Source organism: Echinops telfairi, unplaced genomic scaffold (genome assembly GCF_000313985.2).
Source record: "Echinops telfairi isolate 266 unplaced genomic scaffold, ASM31398v2 ScPeMD7_7469;HRSCAF=8507_1, whole genome shotgun sequence".
Classification (NCBI taxonomy): Eukaryota; Metazoa; Chordata; class Mammalia; order Afrosoricida; family Tenrecidae; genus Echinops; species Echinops telfairi.
In genome coordinates, this window is record NW_022111373.1 from 142,712,547 (window position 1) to 142,723,614 (window position 11,068).

At 50.3% G+C, this 11,068-nt stretch overlaps 1 protein-coding gene across 1 annotated transcript in view; it reads left to right on the forward strand.

Annotated features, from left to right (window-relative positions):
• The window catches only part of SLC6A19 (solute carrier family 6 member 19), a 30,527-nt gene extending 27,674 nt beyond the window's left edge, over positions 1–2,853 (forward strand). Inside the window, exons 9-11 of the mRNA XM_045285283.1 lie at positions 595–754; positions 1,167–1,329; positions 1,829–2,853. Coding sequence (XP_045141218.1) covers positions 595–754; positions 1,167–1,329; positions 1,829–2,032 — 527 coding nt within the window. The 3' untranslated portion in view covers positions 2,033–2,853. The remainder of the gene's footprint in view (positions 1–594; positions 755–1,166; positions 1,330–1,828) is intronic.
• The last annotated feature ends 8,215 nt before the right edge of the window (positions 2,854–11,068 follow it).

An 11,068-nucleotide genomic window follows, 5' to 3' on the forward strand; every position in this document is an offset into this window, starting at 1 on the left:
GGCTGGGGGGGTGGGGGGACATGGAAAAGGAGGTGCATGCATGTTGGCTGGGGAGGAGGGGAACCTGACCAGACAAGTAAGATGTGATATGCAGGGCCTGCTGTGGACAGGGCTTGCTCTCGGAGAGACAGGGAGGTGGGGTCTCAGGGACCTTCTAACCCATCTGCCCCAAGATGGCCCTCTCTGGAGGGCACTGGCCATTTGGGTTGTTAGTGCTAGAGCTGGCACACCTGCAGGGAGTCCCGGAATGGGACTCCTGAGGCCAGGCCCGCCTCAGTGTCCTGCACGGGCTAGGGCCTCACCCTGCAGACAATGCCAGCCACACTGCCACCAGCTTCCACCCCAAACACGGTGCTGCCAGCACTCCCTTTGTTCTTGTGATTACTGCTTCATGAGATGGAATCAGTCCAAAGTCTGATGTCTGAATGCAGAGCCCATGCTGACTTGGGACCCGGCTGTAGAAAGTTGTGCAGCTACTCGAATCGCCAAGGCTGGTGGCCCAGCGACACTCCCAACCAGGCCACAGCCTCCCACCCGACCCCTGGGCTTCACTGGGTACCCCTACCCTCAGGTAACCTCTCCGTCTGCCTGCAGGCCTGATTTGCCTGGGGACCTACCTCATCGCCTTCATCTTCACACTGAACTCGGGCCAGTACTGGCTCTCGTTGCTGGACAGCTATGCCGGCTCCATCCCTCTGCTGGTCATAGCCTTCTGCGAGATGTTCGCGGTCGTGTATGTGTATGGCGTGGACAGGTAGGGGGACAGGTCGTCTGCGTGTGCGGCATGGACAGGTAGGCAGGGAAGGCCCTCAAGGTCTGCAGCAAAGCACTGGGCAGGAAACCACACGTCAGTGATCGGTCGGTCGGTCCACCTGTGTGTACGTGGACTTCCATGGGAACAGCGGGGACTGGGCAGCAGGCGTCAGGCGGGGATCTGAGACTGGTCCAGGGGCCCCTGATGGGTTTCCAGAAGCTACCCACACTGTCCTCTATTGCCCTTCTGGGTCCCCTCTAGACCTACCTGTCCCCAGACCCAAGTCCACACCTCCATTCTCTCACTCAAGCCTGGTCTCCTCTGTCCCTGTCGAGACAGGGGAGGGCGCGTGGATGGAGCAGTGGCCTGGCTTTGTCCACCTGGTGGACTTCCTCCCTTGGCCCTCCTCCAGGTTTAACAAGGACATCGAGTTCATGATCGGCCACAAGCCCAATATCTTCTGGCAAGTCATGTGGAGAGTGATCAGCCCACTGCTTATGCTGGTCATCTTCCTCTTCTTCTTCGTGGTCAAGGTCAACGAGGAGCTGATATACAGCGTCTGGGACCCCAACTACGTGAGTGCGGTGGCTCCACTGGGCTCAGGAAGGGGAGAGGCAGAGGGTCAGCTGCCTGGGAAGGGACTTCGGGGAGTGGGAATTGGAGAGAGGGGGACTGGGGAAATGGAGGAAGTGGGAGGAGCGGGGAGGAGGGTGGGGAGATGGAGGAGTGGGGAGGAGGGAGCTGGAGAGATGGCGAGATGGCGTAGGGAAAGAGAGAAGACCTTTGGAGAACATGGGAGGGAGGAGGGAAGAGGGAGGAGGGCTCAGGGGGGAGGGATAGGGTGCAGCGATGGGGTAGATGGGAGAGGTGGGAGGCAGGAGGTGGGCTGATGGCGCACACAGGGCAGAGGAGGGTGAGGGGATGGCAGAGGGTGTGTGGCAGCCTGGGGTTACGGCAGCATTTTGTCCCTCTCCTCCCGGCCCCCTGAGGAGACAACCCCCCAACCCCCCCCCAAACCCACACACACACCCTTGTCCTCACGCACTGCTCACCCCAGTATGACTTCCTCCGCAGTCGGAATTCCCGAAGTCGGAGAAAACCACCTATCCCAACTGGGTGTACGCCGTGGTGGTCATCGTGGCTGGGGTGCCCTGCCTCACCATCCCCGGCTTCGCCGTCTACAAACTGATCCGCAGCCGCTGCGGGCGGCACGAAGACCAGCGGGGGCTGGTCAGTGGCCCGTCCCTGCCCTCAGTGAATGGAGACCTCAAGAACTGAGCGGGCGTCCAGCCCCAGGCACTGTGAGGAAGGGGCTGCCAGCAGGACACAGAGTGGCTGCCGGAAGTGCACACACATCTCTGCGTGCACGTGCAATCTGTGTGTGTGGGTGCTGAATGTGCGTGGTGTACACAAGTGTGCGTGCTGTATGTATGTGCGTGTACATGTGTGGGGTGTTTGGGTACATATGTGTGCGCATGCATCTGTATCATGTGACATGCGCACACACATATGTGAGCACATGTGTTTGAGTGTTGTGTGCACCTACATCTGCATAGGTACAGGTGCATGTAAACGTATGTTGGGAGTATTGTGTGGTGTGTGTATGCATGTGTGTGTTCGTGTGTGTACACATAAGATGCATGCTGTATGTGTGTATAACGGTGTGTTTAGATGCCTGTGCTTGAGTGTGCATTATGTGATTCATACACATACACGTGCACATGTCTATTTGAGCGTTATGTGCGTGTGCACATGCATGTGTATGTGTAGATGTGTGTGCAAATATATTTGGTATGTGGCATGGTGTGTGCATATGTGTGCATGTGTATACACATCATGTGATGTGTGTGTAAAGGCGTGTTGTGTGCACATAAAACATGGAGTGTGTTTGCATATGCGTGCATGTTCTCCTGTGTGCTGCCCTCTTCTCGGACCGGTGGGGATGCACACTGCCTCCCCTGGGAGCACACCTGTCTGGCTGTCCCCCTGAGGTGCTCCATGGGAAAGCCAGCAGTTGGAGCAAGCATCGGAAGGTGGTGTCTGAGGTGTTTCTTGCCCAAAGACACCTTCACACCTCCCTTCCCGCACCCCATCCCCGGCCAGCCGCCTCTAGAGCCACAGGAGTTGGTGAGAGTCCAGAAAGCTGGCCTCGCGTGTCCTGCATCCTGCCTGTCAGCTAGGCCACAGCGGCCCCACGACCTCGACCCTGCCTTGGCTTACCGAACACTCACACAGGCCACCACTGTCCTGCCACCACCCACGGGGGGCGGGGGGCGGGGGCTTCTGGTCAGCAGGACACGCACTATGTGAATGTTTAGCCTGCAGTTGGGGAAGCGGGTTATATGGTAACCAGGCCCTGGCCCCTGTGGCATGGGCTCCCAGGCTGCCCTGGCACCATCACTATCCCTCTCACGGATGGATTGTCTTCTGAGATTTGAAGTCCAGCTGCTGCCAAAGTTACTTAGCATGCGGGTGTTTGCTCCCATGAATGGGCCCATCCCTACTTGCCATGGAAAAATCTGGAAGCTGAAATGGGCTGAGACTCCCTGGAATCCCCGTGGGCCAAAAGTGGCTGTCCAAACCCCGTGGTGGTTGGTGCCACTGTGTAATGTCCCGGCACTGGGTGACACCTGCTCCTGCTGCCCAGCCTTCCCGACCCCTGGCAGGGTCTCCAAGCCCAGCTTCTAGATGCTTCCATCAGGTGCCATGGTCCATCCATCCTGCCAAGATGGAAGTGGCTGCTGACTAAGCCCCCGACCCTGTGACGGTGGCCCAGATGTGTTTACAGGGAGAGCGATAGGGGTGGGGGTGGGTCTGTGGTCTCTGGTTCCCGCAATCCCATCTGCAGGTGGGCTCGGCTGGGCCCCAGTCTTGGCTTCTCTGGAAGTTCTTTGCCCATTGGACAGCCAGACAGTGTGCTGGTCATGTGCCATCGACTCAGAGGCAGGCCTGAGCCGCTGCCCGGCTGTGCCCCCGAGGGGAGAGCCTTCATGGCTGCTGCGCAGGCCAGGGGCTGGGGGGCACTAAGAAAATAAATTGCTTTAGCTGACATACCTGCCTGATGCTCCGTCTGTGTGAACGCAGAGAGGGGGCAGGACAGATGGCCAGGGTACCCAGGCAGAGCCAAGCCCAGGACTCCCAGGGAACCACATGGAGGGAACTGGCCCAGAGCCCTGCCATCCAGTCTAGCTTCGGGGTGGGGGAGTAGGGGTGGGGGTGTCCTGTTGGATCCTGGTTGTGGTTCCTTGTGGCCCTGCACTGGATGGGACATGGTGTTCTGGGGCCCTGATACCCTGGCCCTGTGTGGTCTGCCCTGTGGTCTGGGTGGCAGCTGGTGGGCAGGCCATTGTTGGCTGAGACCAGCTCAGGCGCGGAGGTCAGGGAGGAAGGAGCGGCAGGGCCCCCAGGGAAGTGTGCAGGCCCTGCAGCTCACTCCATAGGGCATTCGCGCCGTCATCTTCCTGAGAAATCTTTCCCTTACGTTTTCTTCCCATGAAAAGAGAATCCTCCTTCCGTGTGCACCTATGGGTCACACACCTTGGGAATGGTAAGAGGCAGCTTCCCAGGGAATATCGGATCCCCCAGATGCAGGGGGGAGTTTCTAGGAGGGATGAGCTCCTTGCTCCCAGAAAGAGTGAACCCAGAATTTGAGCCAACTCCTGCTGGTTCACTGGGTCCCTGTGCTATCTCACCAGGGCAGGGAGGGTGCTGGCTGTGCCCAGCACACAGATAGGGAGTCCTCAAAGACCCCAGACAGAGGAGGGCTAACGGAGGGTACAGGTGGAGCCCCTGAGCACACCCCCTCAGATAGCAGTGAGAGTCTCTTGGGGGTGGGAGGGGAAGCAGCTGGGGAGTGGGTGCCAAGGGGGAGGGGGGAGAGCAGCATGGGCCACAGTGAAGACCCTTGTGGTAGTTACATAATCTGGTGTTAATTTGAAGATTCAGAGTGAAGGGGTGGAGACTAGCCTGTCAATCAGGTAGCAGCTTGATGACCTCCTTTGGAGGTGCTAAGGAGATATAAATAGCCCTCTGGAGGCGGGACACATGCTCACTCCCTGCGAGACATCCCTGTGGGGAAGACATGTGGAGAGAGGCAGGTGGAGCCAGACCTCTGGAGATAGAGAAGCCACGTGCAGACCCCTGCCAGCGCGGAGATCCTTACAATGCCACTGGATCCACAAGACTTCCCACCCACTGGACTGTGATCTTTCTGTACTCGACATCATTGCATGTGTTTCATGAGTCTGAAGAGGACTTTATAGATTGGTATTGAACATATGGGCTAATAATATCAGACTTGTGGACTTGATCTGGACTGGGCTGGGATGTTTTCTTAATGTACAGTTGCTCTTGTATATAAAGCTCTTTCTTATACACATATGAGTGTCTATGAATTTGTTTCTTTAGCCTATCTGGATTAACACACCCTCATCTTAAGAATCACCTTCAGCAACTCTGTGACAGCAGGCCCCACCCACATAGCAGGCTGCAGACCCTAGACCAGATGACACACACACACACACACACACACACACAGTGAATGCACGGGACCTCTTTTAAGAGGGGCACAGAGCACGGTGCAGCGTAGCGCTGATGGAACACGTGTCCCTCTAGTTCTTTAATGCTTCCTTCCTCCAAGTATAACCATAGTTCTACCTTACAAACATGCACACCGGTACAGATAAGAGCCCTGGACACACAGAATCCAGGACAGATACACACCTCAAGAACACTAGTGGGAGTAGTGATATCATGGGGGAGGGGGGACAAGAAGGGGGAGAAACAGGGAACTGTCTACAATGATCGATGTAGAACCTTTCTCCCCAGGGGGACGAACAACAGAAACGTGGGCAAAGGGAGACAGTGGGTGATGTAAGATATGAAAATAATAATCACATAATTTACCAGGGGTCCACAAGGGCGGGAGGGTGAGAGAGGGAGGGGAAAAAAGAGGAGCTGATACTAAGGGCTCAGGCAGAAAGAAAATGTTTTGAAAATGATGATGGCAACATCTGTACAAATGAGTTTGATACAATGGATGTATGCATTGTTATAAGAGCTGTTAGAGCCCCCAATAAAATGATTTCGTAACAATAATAAGAGGGGCACCGAGAACCAGCTGGAGATTTCCGAATCCAGACCTCATGAGGACTGGCGGTGATGGTTGCTGCATGCCACTGAGCCGGTTCCGACTGTGCACACAGAAGGAAACACTGCCCAGTCTGGCACCCTCCTCACCTCCGCTGTTTGTCTGAGCCCATCGTTGCAATCATGGTGGGTCAATCCGTCTTCCTGCGGGTCTTCCTCTGTTTCACCGCCTTTCTGGTTTACAAAGTACCATGTCCTTTTCCTGACCGCCTGTCCAAAGTACATGAGACAAAATCTCCCCATCCTCGATTCTGAGAATCATGCTGGCTGTACTTCTTCCAAGACAGGTAGGTTGGTTCTTTTGGCAGTCCTTGGTACTTTCAATACTCTGTCAGCACCATCATTCAAATCCATCCCTTCTTCTTTGGTCTTCCTTATTCAATGACCCACTCTCACATGCCCAGGGCGTGACTGAAAACACCACGGCCAGGTAAGGAGCTCCTTCATCCTCAAAGTGACGTGCCTGTTCTTCAACACTTTAAAGAGGTCCAGCGCAGCAGACGCACCCAATGCAAGCCTTCATTGGATCTCCCGACTGCTGCTTCCATGAACGTGGATTGTGGATCGAAGCAAGATGAGATCCTTGACCGTTTGGATCCATAGTCCAATTATTATTGGTCCAACCCTGTGAGGACTTTGGTTTACTATCCATGCTGCTCGTTTGCATCCTACTGTGGTAAGACTGCTGCAGGTTCAAATAAATGACAGCCACTATCGTGTCTTGATAACTTACAGGAATCTTTATTCAGTTATAACCGGACTGTTATAATCTAAAAGCAATTCTTTGATTGAAGTCCCGAATGGACATTTCAGTCCATCTTTAAAGGCCAAAAACTCATTTATCATTTGTCTAGGACTTAAGCAAGCATGAACAGAAGCCGAAACCAAAATTAATTTTACCATTCTTCAGCGTTAGTGAGCATTACAGAATACAACGTTGATTATAACACCCTAGTTAATAAAATAGAAATAGTAATATCCTAGTTACAACATCAAAAGGAGCAATATTATTAATTACAATGCTCTGATCCCAAGAAGATAAGAGTGCATTCTAAAGTAAATCACTAGTGGGACTTACCGAGATGGGAGGGGGAAGGAGGCAGGTCATTCAGGAGTCAGCAAGGTGGTGTTACAGTGTCTAACGGTAGTCTGTCTCAAGACTGTTTCTCCTTCCTCTAGTAGGTTCTAACATAGCAAGGAAACCCCTTCATCCACATGGGTTACAGCCACAGTTATAAACCCAAACCAATCCCATGCCAGACACTATTCTCTCGGATAGCCGGGCACCATCTGATTTCTTCACCATACTTGCTATAGCACCCACATCTTCAATGATCTCTTCATGAGTGTCATTATTGAGTCAGGGTCATGTCCAAGAACTAATTGTTCTTAGATTAGGGTTATGATGAAATGTGTGCTCAAAATCCATTCCTAGAGCTACGGTGGTTCACTTTAGAGACATAATTATCATTTTATTGGAGGACACTGTAAATCATCCCCATGGGGATAAAGTAATTGTTGTTGTTTTTAATCATTTTATTAGGGGCTCATACAACGCTTATCACAATCCATACACACATCAATGGTGTAAAGCGCATTTGTACATTCATTGCCCTCATCATTCTCAAAACATTTTCTCTCCACTTAAACCCCCCACCATTAGGTCCTCATTCTTCCCCTCCCTCCCCGCTCCCTACTCCCTCATGAGCCCTTGATAATTTATAAATTGTTATTTTGTTATATCTTGCCCTGTCCGACGTCTCCCTTCACGCACTTTTCTGTTGTCCGTGCCCCAGGGAGGAGGTCACATATAGTTCCTTGTAATTGGTTCCCTCTTCCCTACCCACTCACCCTCTACCCTCCCTCTTTCACCACTCACACCACTGGTCCTATAGGGCTCATCCGCCCTGGATTCCCTGGATTTCCAGTTCCTATCTGTACCAGTGTACATCCTCTGGTCTAGCCAGACTTGCAAGGTCGAATTCGAGTCATGGTAGTGGGAGCGGGGAGGAAACATTTAGGAACTAGAGGAAAGTTGTATTTTTCATCATTTTTACATCACACTCTGACTGGCTCGTCTCCTCCCCAAGACCCCTCTGCAAGGGGATCTCCAGTGGCCTACTAATGGGCTTTGGGTCTCCACTCCGCACTGCCCCCATCATTCACTATGGTAAGATTTTTTTGTTCTGATGATGCCTTATACCTGATCCCTTCGACACCTCATGGTTGCATAGGCTGGTGTGCTTCTTCCATGTGGGCTTTGTTGCTTCTGAGCTTGATGGCCACTTGATTACTTTCAAGCCTTGGGATAAAGTAATTCTATTAGTGAATTTATTCAGTGGTATAGAATTTAAAACACTGTTGAGAAAAGGAAATTATACATGTGTGGGACAGTTTTTTTACCCACAATACATGAATATTGTGGATATTGAAAGCATAAGTGATTGGGTGCTATTTACACTGTTTACAGAAATGAGGAGGGTTGGTGTGTCAGACCAGGTTGACTAGAAAAACATATCCAGGGAAACTCATGTGTGTATAATGAAGAGCTTTATATGGAAGAACAATTGTATATTGAGAAAACATCCCAGCCCAATCCAGATCAAGTCCATAAGTCCGATATTAGCCCATATATCCAAGACCAGTCTTCAGACTCATGCAGCCATGCAATAATGCCAAATACAGGAAGGCCACAGGACAGTGGGTAGAAGGTCTTGTGGATCCAGTGGAGATGGAAACATTTCAGCATTGCTATGGGTCTCCACGTGGCTCTTCCAGCTCTAGGACCCTGGCAACCATCATCATAGCTCCATGTGTCTTGTCAGCAGAAAGACAAAGCAGGGAAAAACAACAACAAAAAAGACAAATCAGGGAGTGTCTGTGTGTTTCTGGTCTCCAGTGAGGTATTTATCTCCATGGCACCTCCAAATGAGGCCATCAAGCTGTGACCTGATTGACAGGCTAGACTCCACCCCTTTACAAGTGACATCAGATTGTGTAACTACCACAGCAGGAAATACAGCAAAACTCTCAATAACATTCATTTACAAGGGCAGAACTAGCACATGTCACTAAAAAAAGCACACACACACATACACACACACACAAAGAAAGCATGAAAATAGTAAATATATGATAATCCCAGACTGTATAGGAAATCGGGATATGTAAATCTATAGAGACAGTTATCGGGTAAATAATTTCCTAGGGGCACGGCAGGGGAGGATGGGGCCAATGAAACACAAGTAAACATCTTTCTGGTATTCTGTATTTTCAGCCAAGATCTATCTGATATCATTAATAATATCCCTTGTTCCAAGTCCTCTTTTGAATCCAACTTGAACCTCTAGCAGGTCCCTGTCCATGCACCACTGTGATCATTAATGGGTGATCTTCAGCAAAATTTTACTTGCATGTGATATAAATGATATTGTTCTATAATTTACCCATTCTGTTGTGTGTTAGTTTGGGTAGACTAGAGAAACAAATTCATAGACACTCATGTGTGTTTACGACAGACCTTTATATACAAGAGCAATTGAATATTGAGAAAACATCCCAGCCCAGTCCAGATCAAATCCATAAGGCCATATGTCCAATACCAATCTGTAAATTCCTCTTCAGACTAACGCAACCCATGCATGACAGTGAATGCAGGAAGATCACAGGCCAGTAGGTGGAAAGTCTTGGGGATCAGTGGCAGTGGAAGCATCTCATCTCGATGCTGGCAGGGGGTCTCCATGTGGTTCCTTCAGTCCAGGGCTCTAGTGTAGCTCCATATGTCTTCTCAAAAGGAATGTCTCACAAGGAGTCAGTGTGTGTCCTACCTCCAATGAACTAGTTATCTCCTTAGTGCCTCCAAATGAGGTCATCCAGCTGCGACCTGATTGACAGGCTAAACTCCATCCCTTCACTCTTAAGTCTCAGATTGACAACAGATTATGGAACCACCACATGTTGGGTCACCTTTCTTCGGCATTAGCTTGTTGAAATGCTTCCATTGGTGGCCATTAGTTCCTGCAACCTTGTTTTTAGCTAATGCTTTCAGTGAAGCTTGGATTTCTTCCTTCCGCACCATTGGCATTTGACCAAATACCACCTTTCGAAGTGGTGGAATGTCAGTTAGTTCTTTTTGGTACAGTGACTTCGTGTTTCCTTTCCATCTTTTTTGATGCTTCTTGTACCATTCAATATTTTCCCAGAGAACCTTTCAGTGTTGCAACTTGAGGCTTCAATTTTTTTTCCTTGAGTTCTTTGGGTTTCAGATATGCTGAGCGTATTCTTCCATTTTGTTTTTCTCACTCCATGTCTTTGCACAGTTCATTACAATATTTGACTGTATCTTCTTGAGCGGCCCTTGGCAATTTTCTATTCAAGTCCTGGACCTGATCATTTCATCCACTGACCTGGTCATTTCATCCACTGAGCTGGTCATTTCATCCACTGGCTTTAGCGACTCTGTGATTAAGAGCAAGTTTCAAAGTCTTTCCTAACATCCACTTTGACTTTTTCTTTCTTTCTGTTTTTTTAATGACCGTTTGCAGTCCTCACATACGATGTCCTTCGTGTCCTCCCACAGCTCACCAGGTCTTCTGTCATTAAGGTTCAAAGCCTCAAATCTGTTCTTAAGACTTTCTCAAAATTCAGCTGCAATAGACTCAAGGTCCTGTTTTGGCTCCTGTGAACTTATCTTAATTTTCTTCAGCTTTATCCGGAACTTACATTTGTGCAATTGATGGTCTGTTCCCCAGTCAGCCCTTGGTCTGGTTTTAACTGCTGCTATTGAGCTTCTCTGCTGTCTCTTTCCAAAGATGTAGTCAATTTTACCTCCATGTATTCCATCTGGAGAAGTCCACATGTACAGCTGTCACTTGTGTTGGTGAAGACGTCGTTGGTCTTACACAATTCTCTCATGGGATCTCCAGCTTTGTATCTATCACCAAGACTCTATTTCCTACAGACCACTGTTCCTTACTCTTTGTTTCCAAATTGACTGGATGGTAACTGGTTTGGTGTTTCCACAAGGACGGAGAGGGAAAGGCACCCAAGTGAGTGTGGTTACAAAATGGTAACAGGAGGGGTCCTGCTTAGTTGGAATGTTTTGTATCTTGACGGTGACAGAGTCAGGGTGTGTGTTCTCTAGAGAAACAACACCAGTGATGCTTA